This window comes from Gadus macrocephalus, chromosome 17 (assembly GCF_031168955.1).
Source record: "Gadus macrocephalus chromosome 17, ASM3116895v1".
Classification (NCBI taxonomy): domain Eukaryota; kingdom Metazoa; phylum Chordata; class Actinopteri; order Gadiformes; family Gadidae; genus Gadus; species Gadus macrocephalus.
The window spans coordinates 1,282,711-1,308,112 of record NC_082398.1 but is presented as its reverse complement, the minus strand read 5'-3'; the positions used below and the strand labels follow the sequence as shown (position 1 = coordinate 1,308,112).

Genomic DNA, 25,402 nt, shown 5'->3' with positions numbered 1-25,402 from the left:
ATCTGGATGATCTGTAGGTTCCTGCCCGTTAACCGCTCACCGTGTGTTCTGTCCAGGCGCTGGAGCGGCGCCCTCTAGTGGCGGTGGCGGCGGTGACGTCGATCCGTCCCCCGCTGACCCCGCCTCCGCGCCGGCGCCGGCCCAGCCCCGCCCCCAGCGGCCGCGGCAGAAGAGCTTCGCCGAGCGCAGCCGCAGCTTCAGCTCGGAGAGCCGCGCGGGCATGCTGTCGGACGGCGGCGTGGACGCCATGGCGAGCCGCATGGGCGCCGACGCCCGAATACTGGCCGCCGCCCTGTCCACGGCCGCCACGCTGGGAGGGGGAGGAGCCGGAGGGGGGGGCGTGTCCAAGGCCCTCTTCAAAGACCTGGACGAGGAGCCCGAGGACGACCTGGGCTCGTCGTCGGTCGACCTGGGCTCGTCGTCGGTCGACCTGGGCTCCCCATTGGTCGATCTGTCAGAGGAGGCGGGGCCTCAAGAAGACGCGTTCCGAGGGGAGGAGGAGGCGAAGGAGGGGACGGGATTGGTGGAAGGGCTGACGGAGGGGGTCGAGGAGGAGATGGAGGAGGAGGAGGAGGAGGAGGAGGAGGAGGAGGAGGAGATGGAGGAGGAGGTGGTGAAGGACGGCGATCTCGCCGACGAGGCGGCGGCGGCAGGGCGGCCGCTGGAGCGCGAGGACGTGGTGGTGGGCGCCGACCCGCTGTCCCGCATGGCGTCGGAGACGGAGGAGCTGGCCTCCATCTCCAGCCAGGACCTGCCCAGCCCCGCCTCCAGCCTGCCCGCCGTGGTGTCGCGCAACCTGGCCGAGGAGATCGAGATGTACATGAGCCTGCGCAGCCCGCTGGGGCCCAAGTCCTCCAGCATGGAGCTCCGCTTCGACCCCGCCCCCCCGCCGGAGCCCTCCCCCCTGGAGCGGCGGGCCAGCCTCCCCGTGCCTCCCGCCCAGACCCCCTCGCCCCCCTCCACCACGGCGTCGCAGGAGGCCACGCCCAAGCGCAGCCCCCACGCCGTCACGCGCTCCAAGACCTTCACGGCCCGCGGCCGCACGCCCGTCTCCGGGGGCGCGGCGAGCCTCGCGCCGCGGCCCAACGCGCTCACGGCGCTGGTGAGGGCGTCGCCCGCCGCCAACACCCTGGGCTCGGTCATCAACTCGTTCTCGGGCATGAAGATGGACGCGCTGCTGTCGGGGCCCAAGATGGACGTGCTGAAGTCCGGCATGAAGCAGGCGACCAGCGTGGCCAGCAAGGTGTGGGGCGCCGTGGTGTCGGCCTACGCCTACTCCGACGACGAGGTGAGTGGGCCGGCGTGGGCCTTGACCCCTGGTTGACCCCTGGTTGACCCCGTGTTGACCCCATGTTGACCTACAGCTGGCTCCATCACGGTTGTTATTTAAACTGAGGAGAGAAGGGGGGGGATTGATGGGTTTGGTCTGTGGATCCCCACAGACCAAACCCATCTTGAGTTGAAAAATTCAAACTATTATTTAGTAATGGACCGTCGGTCAGAGCAGTAGCAGATGGCCCTTAGTGTGAGGACAGAGAGGACTGCATGCAAACGCAGCATAATCGACCCCTAACCAGCCAATCATAATCCACCCAGTGAGCTAAAGTACACCCCGGTCCCAAAGAAGACCCTCCCTCTCTCTACCCCTCACTCTCACCCTCTCTCACCCTCCCTCCCTCCCTCTCTCACCCTCTCTCACCCTCCCTCCCACCCTCTCTCACCCTCTCTCACCCTCTCTCACCCTCACTCCCTCCCTCTCTCACCCTCACTCCCTCCCTCTCTCACCCTCCCTCCCTCCCTCTCTCACCCTCCCTCCCACCCTCTCTCACCCTCTCTCACCCTCTCTCACCCTCCCTCCCTCCCTCTCCCACCCTCTCTCACCCTCTCACCCTCCCCCTCCCTCTCTCTACCCCTCACTCCCACCCTCTCTCACCCTCTCTCACCCTCCCTCCCTCTACCCCTCACTCCCACCCTCTCCCACCCTCTCCCACCCTCTCTCACCCTCTCTCACCCTCCCTCCCTCCCTCTCTCACCCTCTCTCACCCTCTCCCACCCTCTCCCACCCTCTCTCACCCTCTCTCACCCTCCCTCCCTCTCTCACCCTCTCTCACCCTCCCCCTCCCTCTCTCACCCTCTCTCTACCCCTCACTCCCTCCCTCTCCCACCCTCTCTCACCCTCTCTCACCCTCCCTCCCTCTACCCCTCACTCCCTCCCTCTCCCACCCTCTCTCACCCTCCCTCCCTCCCTCTCTCACCCTCTCCCACCCTCTCTCACCCTCCCTCCCTCTACCCCTCACTCCCACCCTCTCTCACCCTCTCTCACCCTCTCTCACCCTCCCTCCCTCCCTCTCTCACCCTCTCTCACCCTCTCTCACCCTCCCTCCCTCTACCCCTCACTCCCACCCTCTCTCACCCTCTCTCTACCCCTCACTCCCTCCCTCTCTCACCCTCTCTCACCCTCTCACCCTCCCCCTCCCTCCCTCTACCCCTCACTCCCTCCCTCCCTCACCCTCCCCCTCCCTCTCTCTACCCCTCACCCTCCCCCTCCCTCCCTTACCCCCTCTCTCCCTCCCTCACCCTCCCCCTCCCTCCCTCTACCCCTCACTCTCTCCCTCTCTCTCCCCCCCCCCCCCCCCCTCCCCCCCTCTCCTACAAGGCGCCGAGTCCCAGAGTGCAGTTTTATAAACGTTCCGTCCGATGACACGTGAGCCTGAGTCTACTTCCTGTTTGCAGGAGGAGGCGGGGCCGAGCGCGTCGGGCGGTGGGGGCTTCCCCCCCCACCTGAACGACGCCCTGCTGACGGAGCGGGGGGAGGCGGAGGGCGGGGCCGAGCGGGGGGGGGCCCTGGGCCTGGTGGCCAACGGGCTGCACCACAGCCGCAGCAGCCTGGGGAGCAGCAGCGGCAGCAGCGACACGGGCCGGGGGGGGCCCCACACACGTAGGGACACGCACACTGAGACACGCACACTGAGACGCACGCACTGAGACACACGCACTGAGACACACACACTGAGACGCACACACTGAGACACAGACACGCACACTGAGACACACACACTGAGACACACACACTGAGACACACACACTGAGACACACGCACTGAGACACACGCACTGAGACGCACACACTGAGACACACACACTGAGACACACACACTGAGACACGCACACTGAGACACACACACTGAGACGCACACACTGAGACGCACACACTGAGACGCACACACTGAGACACGCACACTGAGACACATACACTGAGACACACGCACTGAGACGCACACACTGAGACACACACACTGAGACACTGAGACACGCACACTGAGACACACACACTGAGACACACACACTGAGACACACACACTGAGACACACGCACTGAGACGCACACACTGAGACACACACACTGAGACACGCACACTGAGACACACGCACTGAGACACTGAGACACGCACACTGAGACACACACACTGAGACACACACACTGAGACACACACACTGAGACACTGAGACACACACACTGAGACACTGAGACAGACACACTGAGACACACGCACTGAGACACACGCACTGAGACGCACACACTGAGACACACACACTGAGACACTGAGACACGCACACTGAGACACGCACACTGAGACACGCACACTGAGACACACACACTGAGACACACACACTGAGACACACACACTGAGACACACGCACTGAGACACACACACTGAGACACACACACTGAGGCACGCACACACTGAGACACACGCACTGAGACGCACACACTGAGACAGACACACACACTGAGACACACACACACTGAGACATACGCACTAAGACGCACACACTGAGACACACACACTGAGGCACACACACTGAGACACACACACTGAGACACACACACTGAGACACACACACTGAGGCACGCACACACTGAGACACACGCACTGAGACGCACACACTGAGACACAGACACACACACTGAGACACACACACTGAGACACACACACTGAGACGCACACACTGAGACGCAGAGACACACACACTGAGACACACACACTGAGACACACACACTGAGACACAGAGACACACACACTGAGACACACACACTGAGACACAGAGACACACACACACACTGAGCACCGCACACACTGAGACACAAACACACAAACGAACACAGACATAGAGACACACACGCAGACATTGAGCACCACACACAGACACACACTGAGCACCACACACACACACACACACACACACACACACACACACACACACACACACACACACACACACACACACACACACACACACACACACACACACACACACACACACACACACAGACAGACATAGAGACACACACACACACACACCCACAGCGGCTGTCTAAGTATCTGTCTCTCTTGCTCGCAAGGTCTCTGTCTCTCTCTCTCTGTGTCTGTCTGTCTGTCTCTCTCTCTCTGTCTGTCTGTCTGTCTGTCTGTCTGTCTGTCTGTCTGTCTGTCTGTCTGTCTGTCTGTCTGTCTGTCTGTCTGTCTGTCTGTCTGTCTCTGTCTCTGTCTCTGTCTCTGTCTCTGTCTCTGTCTCTGTCTCTGTCTGTGTCTGTGTCTGTGTCTGTGTCTCTGTCTCTGTCTCTGTCTCTGTCTCTGTCTGTGTCTCTCTCTCTCTCTGTGGAGGGTTGACCTCCTGTGTGTCTCTCCCCCCTCCAGATGCCACCCCAGGCCGAGGGGTCCGGGGGTCTGACTCGGAGCACGGCTCCTCCCACCACGCCTCCACCTCCAGCATCTATCAGAACTGTGCACTAGAGGTAACACAGACACACACACACACACACAGACACACACACAGACACACACACACACACACACACACACACACACACACACACACACACACACACACACACACACACACACACACACACACACACACACACACACACACACACACGTAGACCGGCACGTACACATGCATGCTGCTTCATCCGTCCCTCCCAGACTGTCTGGAGGGCCTCTCGCTCTGAAGACAAGAGTCTTCAGAGCGAGAGGCTGGTCTTGCTTTGAAATTCTGAAATCTGTGTAGCTTTGATGTAGTTTTCAACTTCTCTGCTGATCCTTAATGAATAAAAAAATTTAATTGAAAGCAGATTAAAAAACAAAGATACAATTAATTTTAATTGATTTGAGTTGTCTTGTTTCAAAATGCCGTACCCACCGGCAGAAACTCTGGTTTCAAAGGAAAAGGCTTTCCATAGCCTAACCTCTCCCTCTCCCTCCCCCCCCCTCCCCCCTCTCCCTCCCCCCCCCACTCTCCCCCCCTCCCCGCTGATGTCCAGCTGCTCGGTGTGCCGGTCGTGTGCGGCGCTGGTGTACGACGAGGACGTGATGGCGGGCTTCACGGCCGACGACTCCAACCTCAACACCACCTGCCCGTACTGCCGCGCCGTCTTCGTGCCCCTGCTGCACGTGGAGTTCAGAGACCTGCGCACCAACAGGTGACGGAGGAGCCAGGGCGGCGTGTCGGGGTGTACCGGGGGTCTGAGGCCAGGGGATGGGAGGGTGGGTGGGAGGATGCATGTATGGGTGGAGGGATGTTTGGGTGGGTTGGGTGTAGATGTTTGGGTGGGTTGGGTGTAGGTGTTTGGGTGGGTTGGGTGTAGGTGTTTGGGTGGGTTGGGTGTAGGTGTTTGGGTGGGTTGGGTGTAGGTGTTTGGGTGGGTTGGGTGTAGATGTATGGGTGGGTTGGGTGTAGGTGTTTGGGTGGGTTGGGTGTAGATGTATGGGTGGGTTGGGTGTAGGTGTTTGGGTGGGTTGGGTGTAGGTGTATGGGTGGGTTGGGTGTAGGTGTTTGGGTGGGTTGGGTGTAGGTGTTTGGGTGGGTTGGGTGTAGGTGTTTGGGTGGGTTGGGTGTAGGTGTTTGGGTGGGTTGGGTGTAGATGTATGGGTGGGTTGGGTGTAGGTGTTTGGGTGGGTTGGGTGTAGGTGTTTGGGTGGGTTGGGTGTAGGTGTTTGGGTGGGTTGGGTGTAGGTGTTTGGGTGGGTTGGGTGTAGGTGTTTGGGTGGGTTGGGTGTAGGTGTTTGGGTGGGTTGGGTGTAGATGTTTGGGTGGGTTGGGTGTAGGTGTTTGGGTGGGTTGGGTGTAGATGTTTGGGTGGGTTGGGTGTAGATGTTTGGGTGGGTTGGGTGTAGATGTATGGGTGGGTTGGGTGTAGGTGTTTGGGTGGGTTGGGTGTAGGTGTATGGGTGGGTTGGGTGTAGGTGTTTGGGTGGGTTGGGTGTAGGTGTTTGGGTGGGTTGGGTGTAGGTGTTTGGGTGGGTTGGGTGTAGATGTTTGGGTGGGTGAGGGGATGGAGGACACAGGACAGTTGGACCCGGTTCATAAGGACTTCCTCTTCTCGGGTGTAGTTTCAGTGATATCCAGATACTAACGGTGAGACCGTATCTGTGGACGTTGTTGACCGGTGAGCGTTGCTATCGACTGGATCGTTTCCATAAACGTAGCTCCACGCATATCGATTCAAATTATTCAAACAAGATGGAGCTGTCCGGAAGATCTCGGCTGGCTCCAGACGTCCTTGTTCCTACCAAAGAGTCCCTCAGCTCCACCCTCCTCCAGCTCCACCCTCCTCCAGCTCCACCCTCCTCCAGCTCCACCCTCCCTCAGCTCCACCCTCCCTCAGCTCCACCCTCCTCCAGCTCCACCCTCCCTCAGCTCCACCCTCCTTCAGCTCCACCCTCCCTCAGCTCCACCCTCCTTCAGCTCTACCCTCCTTCAGCTCCACCCTCCTTCAGCTCCACCCTCCTTCAGCTCCACCCTCCCTCAGCTCCACCCTCCTCCAGCTCCACCCTCCTTCAGCTCCACCCTCCTTCAGCTCCACCCTCCTTCAGCTCCACCCTCCTTCAGCTCCACCCTCCTTTGTGTGCGGCTCCAGGTTCTTCATGAAGCCCAGCGGTTCGGGGGACAGCATCCACAGCGCCACGGCCCCTCCCACCTCCGCCACCACCTCCACCACCATCAGCAGCAGCAGCGGGGGGGGCAGCAGCCTCAGCTCCTCCACCACCAAGTCCCCCGACCTGATGGGCTTCCCCCCCGCCGCGTCCGAGGGCTCCGGCGCCGACAGCCCCGGCACGCCGTCCGCCTCGCACAAAAGGTACGAACGCAACCAGGGTACCCCCTGGGGGCACCATTTCATATTTTTTCTAATAAATTCCCACCAATGTTTTCGTGGGAAATAAACGGTTCCTATGTTTGCCGTTTATTTAATAACTGTTAAGAATGTAGTGCACACATTGTATTGGCTATTGACAAGAACGTGCAAATAATACTTAAACCAGCACTGCATCTGTGGGAATACCTCTGACAACCTCTGAAGTAGCAGCAGTTCCAACTCGGGCCACTAGGGGCCGCTCATGGGAGAACATACATAGTGCCGCTTTAATATCCCGCTCCCCCCCCCTGTGCCTCCAGCCTGGTCCGGGAGCCGGTGCAGTCGGACCCCCTGGGCCTGCTGGAGCCCGCGGCGGAGGGGAAGCACTCCTCCGGGACCTTCCTGACCCGCAGCAACAGCGTGGGCGGGCCCCTGCAGAGCCTGGACTGCAGCCTGGCCCCCGGCCACGGCGTCTCCACCGCCAGCCTGCCCTGCAGCCTGCAGGAGGCCACGGTGAGTGCGCCGCCCCCTGGTGGACTCACCGTTTATTTTTTTTACAAACATTTTCCACATTGAACATAGAGGACAAAACAGCAATGACAGGAAAAAGAGGTCATGGGATGTTGTTTGTTAAGCAAGGTAGTGTTTCCTGTGTTGTGTCTCTATTGTCTCTCTCTTACTGTGATCTAAAAAAATATGATATTAATCAAAATCTGAGGTTTGTGTGTTGCTGTTTTTGCTTCCAGTTTGGCGTGGGCACGAAACGTCCGAACCCCAAACCAGTGTCCGTGCCGTACCTCAGTGCCCTGGTGCTCAGGAAAGAGCTGGAAACCATGCTGGAGAACGAGGGGGACCAGGTGAACACTCACTCACTCACTCACTCACTCACTCACTCACTCACTCACTCACTCACTCACTCACTCACTCACTCACTCACTCACTCACTCACTCACTCACTCACTCACTCACTCACTCACTCACTCACTCACTCACTCACTCACTCACTCACTCACTCACTCACTCACTCACTCACTCACTCACTCACTCACTCACTCACTCACTCACTCACTCACTCACTCACTCACTCACTCACTCACTCACTCACTCACTCACTCACTCACTCACTCACTCACTCACTCACTCACTCACTCACTCACTCACTCACTCACTCACTCACTCACTCACTCACTCACTCACTCACTCACTCACTCACTCACTCACTCACTCACTCACTCACTCACTCACTCACTCACTCACTCACTCACTCACTCACTCACTCACTCACTCACTCACTCACTCACTCACTCACTCACTCACTCACTCACTCACTCACTCACTCACTCACTCACTCACTCACTCACTCACTCACTCACTCACTCACTCACTCACTCACTCACTCACTCACTCACTCACTCACTCACTCACTCACTCACTCACTCACTCACTCACTCACTCACTCACTCACTCACTCACTCACTCACTCACTCACTCACTCACTCACTCACTCACTCACTCACTCACTCACTCACTCACTCACTCACTCACTCACTCACTCACTCACTCACTCACTCACTCACTCACTCACTCACTCACTCACTCACTCACTCACTCACTCACTCACTCACTCACTCACTCACTCACTCACTCACTCACTCACTCACTCACTCACTCACTCACTCACTCACTCACTCACTCACTCACTCACTCACTCACTCACTCACTCAGAGATCTCACTCACTCAGAGATCTCACTCACTCAGAGATCTCACTCACTCAGAGATCTCACTCACTCACTCACTGTGCCCGCTTGGTTTCTAGTGTTGTGTGTCTGTCCTGAGAGCATCTCTGTTACCATGACGACAGGTGCTGTACACCCACAAGTTCCTGAGCCAGCACCCCATCATCTTCTGGAACCTGGTGTGCTGCTTCCAGCGGCTAGACGTGCCCAGCCACCTGCCGGGCCTCATCTTCACCTCTGAGTACTGCAACAACGGGGAGCAGGTGAGACCTCCTGCTCTGTCTCTGTCTCTGTCTGTCTGTCTCTCTGTCTCTGTCTCTGTCTGTCTCTCTCTGTGTCTCTGTATCTCTCTCTCTCTCTCCGTGTCTCTCTCTGTCTCTGTCTCTCTGTCTCTCTCTGTCTCTCTCTCTGTGTCTCTGTGTCTCTGTCTCCTGTCTCTCTGCCTCTCTGCCTCTCTCTCTCTCTCCATGTCTCTGTCTCTCTGCCTCTCTCACTCTCCATGTCTCTGTCTGTCTCTCTCTGTGTCTCTGTATCTCTCTCTCTCTCTGTCTCCGTGTCTCTCTCTGTCTCTCTCTCTCTCTGTCTCTCTCTCTCTGTCTCTGTCTCTCTCTGTCTCTCTCTCTCTCTGTCTCTCTGTCTCTGTCTCTCTCTGCCTCTCTGCCTCTCTCTCTCTCTCCGTGTCTCTGTCTCTCTCTCTGTGTCTCTGTCTCTCTCTGTCTCCGTGTCTCTCTGCCTCTCTCTCTCTCCATGTCTCTGTCTCTCTGCCTCTCTCTCTCTCTCCATGTCTCTGTCTCTCTGCCTCTCTCTCTCTCCATGTCTCTGTCTCTCTGCCTCTCTCTCTCTCTCCATGTCTCTGTCTCTCTGCCTCTCTCTCTCTCCATGTCTCTGTCTCTCTCTCTCTCTCTCTCTCTCTCTCTCTCTCTCTCTCTCTCTCTCTCTCTCTCTCTCTCTCTCTCTCTCTCTCTCTCTCTCTCTCTCTCTCTCTCTCTCTCTCTCTCTCTCTCTCTCTCTCTCTCAATGACTATCAGGCTGACCTAAATGTGTCTCTATCAGGCTGTCTCTGTCTTTCTTTATGTCTCTATCAAGGTCTCCCTTTGTCTCCGATTCTCTTTCTCTCTGTTTATGACTCGCTTTCTCCCTCGCTTGCAGGATTCTAGATCATCCAGATTGAACTGGCTCTATTTCTGTAGTACATTTCTGTTGCCAAAGAAAGAAAAGTAAAATAAAATGCAACATAAGATTAAAAAAATCCTAACAATAACCTGTCCGTCTGTCCTTCTGTCCTTCTGTCTGTCTGAGTGTCCCTTCTGTCTCGCCTCTGTGCCCTTGGCCTGTTCTGTGACCCGGTAATGAATATCAAACCCCCGGTAACCCCAGCCTCTGTCTCCCCCAGCTGCCCTGACCTCCCTGTCCCAGGACAGCAAGCAGGTGTACATCCAGATCCTGTGGGACAACATCACCTGCACCAGGAGCCCGGAGAGCCGCTCTACGTGCTCTGGAGGACCTTAGGTGAGCGCACAGGCCCCCCGACACCCGGAAGTCCCGCCCCCCCGACACCCGGGTGTCCCGCCCCCTGACACCCGGATGTCCCATCCCTGACACCCGGATGTCCCACCCCTTGTCACCCGGATGTCCTGCCACCCGAATGTCCCGCCTCCTGCCACCCGAATGTCCCGCCTCCTGACACCCGAATGTCCCGCCTCCTGCCACCCGAAGTCCCGCCTCCTGACACTGGAATGTCCCGCCTCCTGACACACATGTTGTCCCGCCCCCTGACACACATGATGCCCCCCCCCCTTGACATCCCGATGTCCCCCCCCCCTAACGCCCGGATGTCCCGCCCCCTGACAGGCAGATGTCCCGCCCCCTGACCCCCTGTTTTCCCTTTCCAGAAGCAGAGAAGCGGCGGCCGCTGGCTCCCCCCGACCAGCAGGAGGCGCTGACGCTGCTGCACACCATCGCCCGCAGCATCCAGACCAACGACGTGTACGGCCCCATGGACCTGCTGATCAGGGAGCTGAAGAGACGGCCCCGCCCCAACCGCCAAAGGTGAGCCCCGCCCCCTCGTTAAGGCGCCGTGTCGTTGAGGCGCCGTGTCCTTAAGGCGCCGTGTCGTTGAGGCGCCGCGTCCTTGAGGCGCCGTGTCCTTGAGGCGCCGTGTCCTTAAGGCGCCGTGTCCTTGAGGCGCCGTGTCCTTGAGGCGCCGTGTCCTTGAGGCGCCGTGTCCTTGAGGCGCCGTGTCCTTGAGGCGCCGTGTCCTTGAGGCGCCGTGTCCTTGAGGCGCCGCGTCCTTGAGGCGCCGCGTCCTTGAGGCGCCGCGTCCTTGAGGCGCCGCGTCCTTGAGGCGCCGTGTCCTTGAGGCGCCGTGTCCTTGAGGCGCCGTGTCCTTGAGGCGCCGCGTCCTTGAGGCGCCGCGTCCTTGAGGCGCCGTGTCCTTAAGGCGCCGTGTCCTTGAGGCGCCGTGTCCTTGAGGCGCCGTGTCCTTGAGGCGCCGTGTCCTTGAGGCGCCGTGTCCTTGAGGCGCCGTGTCCTTGAGGCGCCGTGTCCTTGAGGCGCCGTGTCCTTGAGGCGCCGTGTCGTTTGGGACGGGGAGCACGGCCAATTTGTGCACAGGGGTTTTCGAAGAGAGGCGAGGTCGTCAAAACCCACCCCTCCCACTCCCGCTAAACCCCCTCCCACTCCCGCTAAACCCCTCCCACTCACGCCAAACCCCCCCCACTCACCCTTAACCCTTCTGACTCATGCTCAACCCCTCCCACTCACCCTACACCCCTCCCACTCGTGCCAAACCCCTCCCACTCACCCTAAACCCCTCCCACTCGTGCCAAACCCCTCCCACTCACCTAAACCCCTCCCACTCATGCCAAAACCCTCCCACTCACCCTAAACCCCTCCCACTCGTGCCAAACCCCTCCCACTCACCTTACGCTCTATTCCTCTGTGTCCGTTCCGCAGGAGCATCTACAGAGAGATCCTGTTCCTCTCGCTCGTGGCTCTGGGCCGGGAAAACATCGACGTTGGTAAGTGACCCTCCTCCCCTCCAAGTCTCGCTACAGTATGTCACTAAAACACGGGAAAAGGACGATTTTCAAACAGCTTCTAACGGCTAACTACACTCACACCTGGTGGCATAACATCACCCCTTTAAACCACACTAGCACACACCTAAACCCCTCCCCCCCCCCCCTGCAGAGGCGTTTGACAAGGAGTACCGGCAGGCCTACGACAACCTGAGCCCGGAGAAGCTGAAGACGCTGCGTGCGTTCGACCAGCCGCCCGGCGCCAAGGCCCAGTGGTGCCTGAAGTGCTTTGGCAGCCCCATCATCTGAGCTTTTGGCTCCCCCTGCTGGTGGTGGAGTGGAACTGCAGCCCCATCATCTGAGCGTTAGCTCCTCCTAGTGGCGGTGGAGTGGACCTGCAGCCCATGCTTCGGTCAAAACACGGCACACGTCTAGGAAATGAATAGAATAGGGGACAAGGAAATAAGTGGAGAGACGATTGTTTAAAGCTTAAAATATTCTCTACAAATTGTCCATGAATGGTACTTATGGCGACAAAAATAGAAAAAAAAAGTTTTGACTGCTTTCTTAGGAATTATTTTGCCTTTCTGATGTTTTAAGGGGCTAATTAGGCCTATAGTTATATGGATGCGTGTGACTTTGAGCGTGATTATGAATTGCTGGTGAAACGAGAGCGATGACGTTTGGCAATGAGTGTGTGACGTCGTTCCAGCGACGTCTGCTTTCACCGCTGAACTGTGTCTGTGTCCCTCTCCTGTCTGTGCACTTTCTGTAAACGGTAACACACGTCCGTCTATATCTCTGTACATATACCTGTACCATAGGAAACACGTCATAACAAGGTTGGCCTTAAGGTGCGAGTCTCGAAGACGCTTGGGTTTTTTCGGACTCTTTTTCTCTGCCCAACCAAGTCTTAACTACGATGAATGTCAAAAGTTTCGCCTAAACGCGTGGAACCTGTATAAATATGTGTATGCTGCTCATCTGCAACGCGCGGAGACAACGGGGGACGCCTACAGACAATCTAGTTTTGTTTCCAAAACATTCCACAAGCCCCTCTACTTAATACACGCCCCTTCTGTTTGTTGTTGTTCTCTAATGAAACCACTTGGGGGCGCTATAGGACCGCTGACTGGTCGGGAGGGACGGCACTACTGATAAAAGCAGGGTTTTTTGTTAGCGATCTCTGTATTCCAGGTCTTATGGGAGCTTGAGATGAGTTCTACTTCAGGGAAAGAAAACGACGGCACACGCAATACTGCAAAAGAAGACTAAAACAAATTTAGAAACGTCTGTTCTGTGATGTTATCCAGCTTCCATCGGCCGGTGTTGACCTGTTGAACCGCTTACTGGTGATGAGACTAGGGGACTTCCCAAGAATACTATAAATTATTCTTAACATAGTTTTATCTGCCACATTGGAGTTGGCTTTTAACGACGACACATTGTATATGGTTTTCCATCTATTGTTTTCAATGTTTTCTTGTGTAATATAAATTCAATGGTGAATATTCAAGCTGGGTGGCACTCGATGTTAAAATGTTGTCTTAATACCTGCTGGTCCTGAGAGCGTCCATCGTCTGATCGGGAGGACCTGAATACCTGAACTGTCTTGTATAAATACTTAAATGAAAAAGGAAGAAAAAAAACAATGTTGAATTTGCACTGCTTAAATGAATAGCTGGCCTTCACCCTGACTTGTTTGGGTGATCTGACTTCTGGCAAAACAGACGTGTCTATCTGCTCCAAAAGTAAAAATTTAAAAAGGATTTGACGGCTATTTTTTATTTGTTGTAAGTGTTGCGGCCCTCATTGGGTTTCAGTTACACACGGAGCACACACTTACCCATACTCCATGTGTCATTGTGAATATACCGTCTCCTCTCTGAGGCGCTGAGATGTATTGTATGGTTGTACATAAAGGACTTGTGGTTACCGTGTTCCGTCCCGGAATGAGTTCATGTCTTCTCACAGTTGTTGCGCTGCAATAAATAGGGTGGTCCTGATTTACAATTGTGCAATTTGTGTGGATTTATTTTAAATTTTTATTATTTATTATTATCTTAAGTGCTGGAGGACTGTGTGGCATATATATATATACTATAATATTGTCGTGTAAATATAACAAATAATTGGTATTGTGGTGTACGAAGTGTACGTCCCATCACAGGCGACAATTAATAATTAGGCTACAGGCTGCTGATTGGTCCGTTTAGGAATCGGGGGATGTAATAAATAGCCTAAGTGAGGGAGGGGTGTGTTTATCCTGTAAGGACTGCACCGACGGAAGAGAACATGTCGCCGAGAAGAACCAGAAGCTCAACGGTGAAATTCCGCGACTCTAGTCAAGTCCCAGAACAGGAGGCCGCGGAGCTCCGGAACAACCGCTTCACTTTGTTCATCCAGCAGTTTGAGAAGGAAGGTGCTTAGTGCCCCTCGTTCACCCACACAACTCCTTCGGCCTCAAAGATCAGTCAATGAATGAATCAATCACTCAGTCGATCAATCAAAAGTAACTATAAGTTGTGTTTCTCCAGCCCAAGAGAGAATATCGGAGATGGAAGCGAAGATGGACAACATGTTGAAGACTGTGGATAAGTTCTTCAAAGTGGAGCTGATGAAGATCCCTCCTTCCCTTCAGCGTACTCTCATAGGGGACTTGATCGGCCGTAAGGCTGGATTTATTAATTAGGCCTATGAACATTGTTATGTATCATAATGCGCCCTAACCAGTGGGCTTTTTGCTTTGTGTCAAAATAATATTTGGTCCGAACCCCCCCCCCCCGTTTATATTTCTCGAAAAACTCTTGGACTAACGTTACTCTAAACCGCCTAGATGGAGTCACTTCAAGCGACGTTTCCATTGCTATAAAGGTGAGGCTCTGAACAAGCGTCTAATTGGCTTCTATTAAGGTGTGTTTTAATCAGCTGCATGCCGTCATATCTGCACCTTTCTATTAATTCAGACTAATTCACCAGAGATCCAGCGGCCCCTGAAGAGGACGTCCAGTAGTAAAGGTGATGCGGTTGTGTGTAGAGCTACCCTCAGAAATGCAGGAAGAACTTTTAATGATCCATCTGTTCAGGATAAACTGAGTTTTTGTTTCTCCATTCTAAGGTCGGAGTACCCCCGCTGAATCAGTCCAGGGTCAGAAACCATCAGCGAAGTCCCAAACGGTCAGTCACATTAGGGAAATTATTAACGTTAGTTTTCTTAGACCCTGTGATTGGTTGAGGCTGAACTTGTTTGTGTACCAATATATAACCGTATTTGTCACTAGTGGGATCACCCAAAAGGATTTGATTACGTTTTGAATTATAGCATTCTGTGAAATGCATGTGCTTAATTTATTTTAACCCGTGTCTTGTACCAAATAAAATGATACCTTTTACATCTGTAATTATATCAATACAATCTGTTTAAATGAAATCATGGGAAGACCAAAGTGTATAACTTCCGACTCGTCTAATTGAATCGACTCGAATGGAGGGATTAAGATTTGGATTTCTCCAAGTTGACATGGCCCCTTGTGTCGTTACTTTCCTTCCAGGGAGGGAAGGCCGCCAAGAGCAGAGGTTTGGTTGTCAGCGCCAGCGCCGGGAATCTCGGGTAACGCCTCACACTTGAGGCTCGGTTATGGTTGCACGTCGACGCAACGCAACGACCATGCTGACGCCTCGACAGTCGTGAACCTGTTGTGGTTCTGCGTCGGGTGTTAGTGAGCGGACCCATCGCAGCTCTTGCTGCTTCGACGCAAGGTTACATTTTTTTGGGAGGCGCACGTCTGGGCCTTGCGGTGGACGTAAGGAGGGTCCACAAGGACGTAAGGGGTCTGTAAACCCTCTTTCCTTGCGTCAACGTGGAACCATAATCGGCCCTTAAGGCCTCTGATAATCTCCTCAAGTTAAACGTCGCCGATACGGCGGCGTTTAATCCAGACCCTCTCTGGCCCCAGGTTTCCGTCGGGCACCGTGAAGAGAACCCTGAGCCGTGTGGCCAAGGGCGTCGACCCGGTCGCCAAGACCAAGCAGAAAAGGCTGAGGTGGGTTGGTGCTGCCCGCCATTTTGTCCTCCAAGAATCAAAATGGATCCCTGTTGCAGCCTGTTGACATGTTGCCGTGTCGTTCTGAACCCCCCCCCCCCCCCCCCCACAGGGCGATATCGTCTGCAGGGGACCTGTGTTCGGTCGCCGGCTGTAATCCTCACGTGACCATCACCACCTCCCAGGGCCAGGTACAGACGCGTTAGCTCGTCTCTAACAGCCGTCGGCCCCGAGCCTTCCTCTTCCTCTTCCTCTTGCGCTGTCTAGGGGCCGGCTGCTGCCAGGGGCCCCGGGGGGGGGGGGGGGGGGGGGACTAGGTTAGGTCGGTTGCATGAGACCAGGTTAGGTCGGTTGCATGAGACCAGCAGACTCGGTGTAATGAGAGATGTCCCAGCTTGTCCTGCTATGAAGTCTCTGTGAAAAGAGGACATTGCTTCGCATCCCCCTTGAAATGGATGAATGCTGATTGTCAATTAATATCTCCGATGCCTTATTTAGACCACACGGTCTTCACGCTAGCATCAGTACCTCATGGACCACATGTTTGTAGTGCTAGCCCCTAATAGCTTCTACACAAGTTGGCCAACAGTGTACCAGGTTTTGTAGGTAAGGGTTGGCCACGCAGAGAAGGCACCAGGCGGCAGCCGGTTGATGGCTTGTATGTTCTCGCCCGCAGAGGTTCTGTCTCTCCGAGGAGACCAAGGATGACATCTCCCTGGACCTGCTGGATGATGTGGCCATGTTCCAGATCCAGAAGCTTATGGTACGTCATCGCTCCGCCCTCTCCGAAGGGATCGTCTAGTTGTGACCTTTGTGACGACCCCCTTTGGGTTATAGCTCCGACAATAAGGGCGGGGCTAGGCCTGAGAGTCATAATGACCTAACTGACCAACCCTGAGTACTGAGGCTGGGGTTATACGAGCAGGTTTCTGTTGGGCACCCTTTTGGTTGATGCAGGCATTCTACTGCCTTACTCTTTCACGTTGGCACTTTGCGGTATTCTTTCTTTGACTCTTTAGTTTCACATCTAACATCCAAACGTTTACTCCAAGTAGAGCATGTTTTGCAATAAACATTTACCGTTAATCTAGTAAACTGTGCAGATTGGAATGACTGTAGTCCAAACAAACTGCTACCCTGACATAACCGGCTAATCAGATAATGTTTTCTTTTGAAATGTTTTTACGTTGTTGTGCTTGAGGTCTTGGTGGGCCTGTAGCTATCGCAGGCGTAAATTCACTCCTGGTTTTATGTTCATTGTATTTCTGACTGCCTTTCTCCAGAGGCTGATGGACTACCTGTCCAGTAAGGCGAAGCCTGCTGAAGAATAGTGAACTGCATCTGTGTGGTCTGTTTTTTTATGTTTTTAGCACAGAAAAAAAAAATTAGGGACATCTGAAAGTTGTTTGTGAATGAATTGTTATGCTGATATAAAATAAAGCCTTTATTTCTCCTACTTGGTCGATGATGACAATTTTTTTTTAAGCTGCTCTGAATCTCTTCACTTTATGACTTTATTAAAATGGCTTGTAGAACAGCTATTCAACTGCCAAACAAAGTACAGTTCAGATATAAAGCACGTGTTTATTGGGCTGCCTAGCCTTTTTTAAAGGCTAAAAAATGAGATTGAATTGGAATTAATCCAGAGTGTTGGACTTTCCAACATTATTTGACTGGTCACGTATGTTTAAAGCCGTGGCTTCTGAAATGCAGACATGGGAACGACATGGTTAAGGCCGTTCCAGTAAGAGGGTCACGACAAATCGGGCAAGTCTGTACGATTAAAAACAAAACTATAGTTGTGCAGAAATGAAATCAGTGGTGGAAGGCGACTCTCAGGGAATCCATCGTCTGCATCTCGGCCCCCCAGACCTCCTGCTGCTGGACCACCGGCCCCCAGGGAGAGGGCCCCCCACGCTGCGGGCTGGGGTCCCTGCTGGAGGGGCTCTGGTCCTCCGGGGACTCCGTGGTCTGGGCGGGTGGTGGCGGCGGCGCTGCGACCTCGGGCGTCGACTCCCCGGGGCGGGCGGGGCTGGGCAGGCGGGGGTAGAAGGGCCCCACCAGCCAGTTGAGCGGCGTGTTGTTGACCAGGTAGTCCAGGACCTCGTCCAGGGACCGCTTCACCTGGCCCAGCCGCGCCTTCCCGCCGGCGAGCGCGCCCGCGGGCAGGGCCCCGCCTCCGGCCGCCGCGAGGCTGGCGTAGACGCCGGAGGCGGAGCGGCCCAGAGAGCGCGCCTCCCGCTGGAGGTGGCGGGGGAGGCCCTGCAGACCGGACGCCAGCACGAGGCAGGTGGTCTGCAGCTGCTGGGAGAGGGAGGCGGCCAGGGCCAGGGGGAGGGGCTCCGCGACCTGCAGGGGGAGGGAGGAGAGAGAAGGAACCCGTTCAGCTGGGATGCATTGTCTCCTAAGTCACCTTTTGGCTTCAAGCAGCCTCACCTGGCAGTGTGACTGGACTCTGAGGCTGTGCACCTGTTGTGCGTTGAGTAATCAGTGTGTACCACACTCTGAGATCTCCTTCATGACACCGATCGACAACTGCTGCATCTATCAGGGCTCAAACTCTGCAGTCAACCTCAGGCCCCGTTTACACCAAGGGAAAAGGAAGATATTTCCACGCGGTTTGGCCTCTCATTTACACGAAAACGCAGTTTTTATCACAGAAAGGGGGGGGGGGGGGGGTCCAAGCCTCCTAGGTGTAAAGCACTGGGAGAGGCCTTGGGCTTGAAGGTGCCTCATGAATAAACACGCCATTGGTTAGAGATCCAGCCCCACAGTAACAGACTCGTTGCTTCAGGTCCGAGCTGGATGCGGTTCAGCATCCAGGGCCGGGCTGCAGTGACATCACTGCATGAGCTCCTCCGGTGAGAGGCTGGGCCCCCTGGGGGGTCCAGAGTGCCGCCCGCCTCACCTCGGTGTTGGGGTCCTCGTTCTCCTCCTGCCCCCGGGGCGAGCTGCTGATCCTCCTCTCCACCAATGAGCTCAGGGTGTTGTACACCTTCCTGTTGGCCCCGCCCACGTTCCTCCGGGCGAAGTCAAACTGCCACGGGGACGAGAGCACGAGAGACTTTGGGTCATTAGGAATACGTTCTTGCGATTGACATTTTGGTGCATTTAGCTGACGCTTTTATCTGGAGTCGACTTGCAACCGTTCGTGCACACATTGACACACCGACGGCGGAGTCGACCAGGCAGGGCGACCGCCGGCTGGTCGGGGGTGAGGCGTCTCGCTCAGGGGCACTCCGGGAGGAGGAGCCGGGGATCGAACCAGCAACCTACCGGTGACCAGCCGACCTGCCCTACCTCCTGAGCTGCTGCCGCCGCTTTAGCAACTCGTATTCAGTTATTATTTCATTTTTTTATTTGAGCTTTTTAACGAACAGAGAAATGCAAGCGGGAGGAGACCCACCAGGTCCCCGGTGTGGGGCAGCTGGGCGATGGCCTCGTGGCTCCTTTGCTTGGCCCCTCGCACCCTGGCCAGGGCCCGGCCGTACGCCCGGCTGCGGAGCCGCGTCGAGAGGGTCCCCAGGCGGCCGTAGTAGCTGGGCCCCTCCGGCCCCCCGGTCGGCCCGCTCTCCAGCTCCTCTGGAACACGGCGGCGGGATTAGTACCGGGGTGTACAGACGCTTTTCCTGCTCCTTGGTTTAACGTGGGTTTGAGCAACGACAAAGGTCGCTGGTTCATCTGTAAACCCCGTAGGGTTTCGCCGAGGAACGGTTTAGCATGCCTGGTAGCCGGGGGCGATCAGGAGGTTAGTGAACACTGCCTCACAAGCAAAGCGCTGTCTGAAATGTTCTCCTTTTCAACTCCTGATCCCGAACTCAAAATCCCGGTTCACGGAATTGTTTTGCTGAGCTCATTTTAGCACAGGGCTCTGGTGTGGGGGGTGTGGAGACACAACCTCTGAAAAACAACTCAATATTGAACTTGTCGTTCAATATTGGATTATACGAACATCTGACCAAAAGATGAAACAAAAGAAATTCATACATATGCAATAATATATATTCTATAATATGTATTAGTATATATTTATGCTAATATATTTAAGCATATAGGTGCTATAATATATAGTAGCATATATATGCTGTATAAATGCTAACACAACATAAAGAATGGTTGGTTAGTATTAGTATATATCGTAGTGGGGGGGTCTAGGGTCAGCTCACCCGTCTCTTCCGGGCCGGGGGGGAGGTAGTGCTCTATCAGGTCCTCAGAGGTGCTCAGGGCCTTGTCCACCCCCCCGCTGACCACCGCCTTGGTACGGTCCACCCCCCCGCTGACCACCGCCTTGGTACGGTCCACCGCGCCCCTTAGCCGGCCTGACACCGTCTCCCTGGCAACCGCCACAGCCCCGGTGGCGTTGGACACGATCTGGAGAGAGAGAGAGAGAGAGAGAGAGAGAGAGAGAGAGAGAGAGAGAGAGAGAGAGAGAAAGAGAGAGAGAGAGAGAGAGAGAGAGAGAGAGACTGATAAGCACTGTGCCAGCCAGATGACCTTTGACCCTGAGGCTGAGCCAGGCCTTGGGAGGGGTCCATGGTGGGAGAGGGAGGAGCTTTATGATCTGCAGTTCGGAGGCTCTCATCAGACACTTTGAAGGATGGTGCGTGACGTGGCTGCTATGGTGGAAAATATTTGAGGCTTCTCAGCCAAATAGCTGGAATATCGGTAGAGAGAGAAACGCGACGCAAGGGGGTTACTTACGTCCTTGCGGACCCTCCTTGCGTCCACCCAAGGGCCTGACGGGCGCCTCCCACGAATTGTAACCTTCTGTCGAGGCAACGCAGGCAACGGGAATACGGCCCATAGTTTAGAGCATTCTGATTGGCCGAAGTGCATGTTGGGAGAGCAACACGATGGGGGATATAAATCCGATCCTGAAGACTGTTCGCGAGTTCTTTGCAAACCAACTCAGGTTGCTGAAGCTACGGTGCACAGTCGCAATAAGGCCTTGATCATTCAACCCCAGTCCTTCTCGACCTCTCGTATTTTAGAACGTGGGTTTATCCACAACACTTTCACGTGTCAACCATCATGCACATGTCAACATCATGCATCATGCACATCATGACCTCGTATGTCTCATACATTTGACATAGATCTTGGGTTAATTCACTTTTTTACCATCTACATGTTTCCTCCTGTGTAGTTTGAGTTTGTCCCCCTCAATGCCGAGCATTAGTGAATGCCGTCTCTGATCCATATTCTACATAAGAGCTTCGTTGAATTGGTTGAAATGAAGTACAACTCCTCCCCTTCCTGTCATGATGATTTCAACACTAAACCAGCTGTGGGCAGAGATCAAGGCTGCCCCAACCAGTTCTGGATCAGCGCCGTTAAAACATCAGGGCGTCTGCCAACTCCATCGTTGTGAAAGCTTGTGGGGGGTTTGGGGTCATGGGCGAGATGTGCCAATCGTGACGGTCAGTGGTCCGATGGGATTGTTTGTCTACCTGATCAGACGGCTGCTGAAGTATTGGCAAGGTCTTCTCAATCTGGTCCAGACCTTTGCAGGCCAGCTGGTTGGCAATGGCAACTGTGGGGGGCCGAAGAGGAACAAAACAGTGTATGTGGGTGACAAGGTCCGAGCTAAACCCCGTTCTATAGAAAATAAACACCTCGATGTGTTCACTGTACTTCACTTACTTAGGCTGTTTAAGGGCAGGGTCGTTCTAGATTGTTTCGAGACAACGCTGTCATCGTTTAACCGTCCAGAACGACGCCGTGTTTAGGGTGCAGTGGATGAAGAATAACTTTGCTATATACAGAGCTTTGTTGTGTACGTGCATGGCACGTCCTTACTGTACCGACAGATATATTGTTGCTTCTCTTTCTTCTGACAAATGTACTTATTGTAAGTCGCTTTGGATAAAAGCGTCTGCCAAATGCCCTCAATATAAATGTAAATATAACGCTGACTTTTACTTTATAAACAGACTGAGGCGTTTCATAATGAGTGACTAAGCTCTCTTAGGAACTGGGTGAGAGGTTACACAGTACGGATCACGTTCCCAGTGTTCCACTTCCTGGTTTCGTATATCCCCGTCGTCAACGCGTTTCGGATCCGAATCAACCGGTGAGAAGCGGTTGCGGCGGGCTCTCTCTCTCTCCTTACGCTGGGGCTCAAGCCGGCCGATGAGGGGCTGGGCGGTGGTCATGGCGACGGAGGTGAGGGCCCACACACCCCTCTCGGCGGCGCGGCACACGGAGGCCAGGACGGGGTGGTGGTCCCGCGTGGAGCAGTACGCGCCGAGGACCAGGCCGTAGGTGGAGCTGACCAGAGGCAGGCTGGAGACACGCCCCATCGCGCTCTGGGGGGCGGGGTCAAAGGTCAGAGGTCAGAGGGTGGGGATAGGGTCGACGTGGAGGCTGTGAGTGACAGGTGTCTGAACGAGGGAGGGGGGGTTTTGAGGTGCTGATGAGACTGGCTGAGATTGTGTCGTTGGGTGGATCGTTGACGAGTGTTTTTATGATGTCTGTGTTTTTGTTAATGTTGTATAGCGTTGATATCATAAGATTAAGATGTTATTCTGAGTCTGAAACATAAATGAGTCTTTACTTCCAATTTAAATGTTTTAGGAAAACTAAATGAGGTAATATCACCAAATATTAGCCTACCACATTTCTCCAAAGATAAAACACGAGATAGTCAATATCTATTGACCAACTGTTCTGCTAAACAAATATTGCAGTATTGCTCTCACCTGATTTGAGACAACTTCGACCTCTGACATCTGTTGAGAGAGAGAGAGAGAGAGAGAGAGAGGGAGAGAGATGGATGGATGGATGGATGACAAACTAAACATCAAACCAAATGTTGTATGTCACTACCGTTATTACCCAAAATATATGACCATAATTGTTTTAAGTTCGGTATGACTATAATAATAATAAGATGAGAGAGAGAGAGAGAGAGAGAGAGAGAGAGAGAGAGAGAGATATATATATGTTATATGTCACTGTACCGTTATTAAGTTCGGTATGACTCTATAATAATAATAAGGAGAGAGAGAGAGAGAGAGAGAGAGAGAGAGAGAGAGAGAGAGAGAGAGAGAGAGAGAGAGAGAGATATGTTATATGTCACTGTACCGTTATTAAGTTCGGTATGACTCTATAATAATAATAAGGAGAGAGAGAGAGAGAGAGAGAGAGAGAGAGAGAGAGAGAGAGATATGTTATATGTCACTGTACCGTTATTAAGTTCGGTATGACTCTATAATAATAATAAGGAGAGAGAGAGAGAGAGAGAGAGAGAGAGAGAGAGAGAGAGAGAGAGAGAGAGAGAGAGAGAGAGAGAGAGAGAGAGAGAGAGAGAGAGAGAGAGATATGTTATATGTCACTGTACCGTTATTAAGTTCGGTATGACTCTATAATAATAATAAGGAGAGAGAGAGAGAGAGAGGAGAGAGAGAGAGAGAGAGAGAGAGAGAGAGAGAGAGAGAGAGAGAGATGTTATATGTCACTGTACCGTTATTACCCAAAATATATGACCATAATTGTTATAAGTTCGGTATCATTCTTTATTCTACCCAGTTTAGACAGCTGTGATTGACTTGGCTCAAAATTGCGTACCTCTTGGAGGGACCACAGTCCCTCCAAGAGACATGCAGGCTGAAGACCGCTGTTTTGACTAAAACACAGACTTCTTATACGCTTCTGTCAGGACCCTGAGAGCAGCTGTGCCACCCAATAAACTATAGTATTGGTTAACCAGATGGTAAACTATCGATGAACCACCTCAGGATGTCATAAAGGGGGTAAACGCTGTGCCTTATCAGATGGAACCCTTTGCTTCTCCACGCTCCCCAGGGGGGTCAAGAAAACCAAACCAAAACCAACATAAGGCCACCACAGAAATGGAATGTAAAAATATAAATTTCCCACTTCAGTGAGTATAACTAAGATGCAATCAATACAGAACACATTCAAACGAGACTATATTCATGCACAATGGTCTCCGTTGTATTCAATATAAAAATACAAGACATCAATGGTCTTACCTTTCTCTACAGTGTTGAGGTTCGTACAGTGCAATCACAGAGCAGGTTGAGGAGTTGTAAGCAACGGGGATTGTCGGTCAATATTTATACGTCCTCTTATCTCGAGATCTGACTGAAAGTGACGTCAGCCAGGCGGCGCGATTCCTCTCCAGGGCAAAGGCAAAGGGAAAAGTCGCTTCACTGAAGCGCGAGTTTTTTTTTTAATGTATTTATATTTCTTTGGTCAAAAATACTTTGGATTCTAAGTAAAGTAAGTAAAAAATGACGGAATGACTTCAGGAGTGATTGATTTAATTTGTGCATCAGCATATAGGCCTAGATAGACCTATTTTTTTATATGTAGGCCATAACAGATCTTCTTGGAATGGGGTGAGGGGTTAGATGCTGAAACATTAGGGGGTTCCCTTGAAGTGAAGCCACGTATAAGTTTATAGTATTTTACGAGACCACGCGGCAGGTGAAATCAATCATCACGACGTCATCCCTGAACTGCAGTTTGATCTCCACGCCTTAATGGTTTGATCGGCGCTGGTGTGAAGGTTTTACAACGGGGACTTCCTAAAGACGTGTCGTGGCGTGTGGACTTTTAGTCGCACTATAACATCATGTCATTTATTGAATCTTTCTTTTTATTTGACGTGTGTTTTATGGAGGCCTGATTGCAGGCGACAATACCATTACCATTATCCCGTAGGCCTGATGCATGGGCAGGCTGCTCTTTACTTTACAACACCAGCACACACATGGTCATCAAAGTAAAAGCTCGATCCGGTTTGTTGCCTCATTAACTTTAAAAGTAAAGGCCCCTTTTTATGAAATGAATACACGGATTGCATGAAGCTATACATTTGATGTAAACTTTTGTAAACAAATTAAAAAGGTCGTAACATGAAAGTGCATGGGCCTTCTTAAGCTGGATACTGCTGTAGCTTATGATGACATACATATTTCTAACCAGAGTTACAGAAAGTTAAGATCGAGGACCATTGGCCTGATTCTGCTTAGAAAACCGAACTTGACATTATTATACACTCTCGCCGACTAAATAATGCAACGCAGCTGATTTTTTTAATCTGCATTGCATTAGGTAATATTTCATCTAATATCTGATTTGAATATTAACTCAATGGTTCCCTCTTGTGGCTGACATCAGCTCAGCAGTCCGCCAGCGGCCTAGTGGTGCTGAGCTGATGGTCCCCACCAGAGGGCGCCATTGAGTTAATATGAGGTTAAACGTTCACTTCATAAACTCAATTCACAATCCAAGCGCAAGTTATCATACACTGAGGACGTGTCATACTTATAGCCTAAATAACGCTCCCTCTAGTTTCTGAAATGGGTTTAGCGGATCTATTTTGTAAGTAAATGGAATATAATAATCAAGAATGTTTCAGTTGGTGTATCATCCCATGAAAATAACATTTTTTTTCTACCTTAGAATGAGCCAACTTTCAGATCATAGCCAACAC

General features: G+C 53.2%; 3 protein-coding genes across 4 annotated transcripts in view; 2 read left to right on the top strand and 1 right to left on the bottom strand.

The window, feature by feature from the left end:
* Positions 1 to 13,906, top strand: part of dennd4c (DENN/MADD domain containing 4C) — a 47,225-nt gene extending 33,319 nt beyond the window's left edge. Inside the window, 14 exon segments of the mRNA XM_060035624.1 lie at positions 57 to 544; positions 575 to 1,288; positions 2,734 to 2,938; positions 4,699 to 4,798; positions 5,313 to 5,483; positions 6,921 to 7,139; positions 7,457 to 7,649; positions 7,883 to 7,993; positions 8,999 to 9,136; positions 10,251 to 10,329; positions 10,332 to 10,382; positions 10,766 to 10,922; positions 11,829 to 11,893; positions 12,066 to 13,906. Of these exon segments, the coding sequence (XP_059891607.1) occupies positions 57 to 544; positions 575 to 1,288; positions 2,734 to 2,938; positions 4,699 to 4,798; positions 5,313 to 5,483; positions 6,921 to 7,139; positions 7,457 to 7,649; positions 7,883 to 7,993; positions 8,999 to 9,136; positions 10,251 to 10,329; positions 10,332 to 10,382; positions 10,766 to 10,922; positions 11,829 to 11,893; positions 12,066 to 12,202 (2,828 nt within the window). The 3' untranslated portion in view covers positions 12,203 to 13,906.
* A 237-nt stretch (positions 13,907 to 14,143) lies between these two features.
* cdca9 (cell division cycle associated 9) lies at positions 14,144 to 17,389 on the top strand. 2 transcript variants are annotated; one of them, XM_060035596.1, is made up of 10 exons: positions 14,146 to 14,315; positions 14,431 to 14,562; positions 14,730 to 14,767; positions 14,860 to 14,911; positions 15,012 to 15,070; positions 15,445 to 15,503; positions 15,850 to 15,936; positions 16,049 to 16,127; positions 16,613 to 16,699; positions 17,220 to 17,389. In XM_060035596.1, the coding sequence occupies exons 1-10, from the start codon at positions 14,189 to 14,191 to the stop codon at positions 17,265 to 17,267; spliced, it is 768 nt and encodes a 255-aa protein (XP_059891579.1). In that variant the 5' UTR covers positions 14,146 to 14,188; the 3' UTR covers positions 17,268 to 17,389. The 2 variants fall into 2 exon arrangements, with proteins under 2 accessions (XP_059891580.1, XP_059891579.1); XM_060035597.1 differs by lacking the exon at positions 17,220 to 17,389 and having other exon boundaries at positions 14,144 to 14,315; positions 16,526 to 16,619.
* Positions 17,390 to 17,554: 165 nt separating this feature from the next.
* Positions 17,555 to 24,060, bottom strand: LOC132445515 (perilipin-2-like). Its single transcript, XM_060035575.1, has 8 exons — positions 23,934 to 24,060; positions 22,638 to 22,667; positions 22,049 to 22,244; positions 21,387 to 21,469; positions 20,105 to 20,307; positions 19,343 to 19,517; positions 18,845 to 18,973; positions 17,555 to 18,285 (listed from the first exon to the last, which is right to left on the bottom strand). The coding sequence occupies exons 2-8, from the start codon at positions 22,665 to 22,667 to the stop codon at positions 17,752 to 17,754; spliced, it is 1,350 nt and encodes a 449-aa protein (XP_059891558.1). The 5' UTR covers positions 23,934 to 24,060; the 3' UTR covers positions 17,555 to 17,751.
* Positions 24,061 to 25,402: the final 1,342 nt, after the last annotated feature.

What these genes read in the sequence shown, in the direction of transcription:
- cdca9 (XM_060035596.1), top strand. Translation starts at nt 14,189, where the DNA reads ATGTCGCCGAGAAGAACCAGAAGCTCAACGGTGAAATTCCGCGACTCT. An exon ending in CCAGCAGTTTGAGAAGGAAG is followed by an intron (nt 14,316 to 14,430) that starts GTGCTTAGTGCC and finishes GTGTTTCTCCAG; the next exon opens with CCCAAGAGAGAATATCGGAG. An exon ending in CATAGGGGACTTGATCGGCC is followed by an intron (nt 14,563 to 14,729) that starts GTAAGGCTGGAT and finishes TAAACCGCCTAG; the next exon opens with ATGGAGTCACTTCAAGCGAC.
- LOC132445515 (XM_060035575.1), bottom strand. Translation starts at nt 22,667, where the DNA reads ATGTCAGAGGTCGAAGTTGTCTCAAATCAG. An exon ending in CGGCCGGCTTGAGCCCCAGC is followed by an intron (nt 21,470 to 22,048) that starts GTAAGGAGAGAG and finishes GGCCCCCCACAG; the next exon opens with TTGCCATTGCCAACCAGCTG. An exon ending in TGCCCCACACCGGGGACCTG is followed by an intron (nt 18,974 to 19,342) that starts GTGGGTCTCCTC and finishes TCCCCGTGGCAG; the next exon opens with TTTGACTTCGCCCGGAGGAA.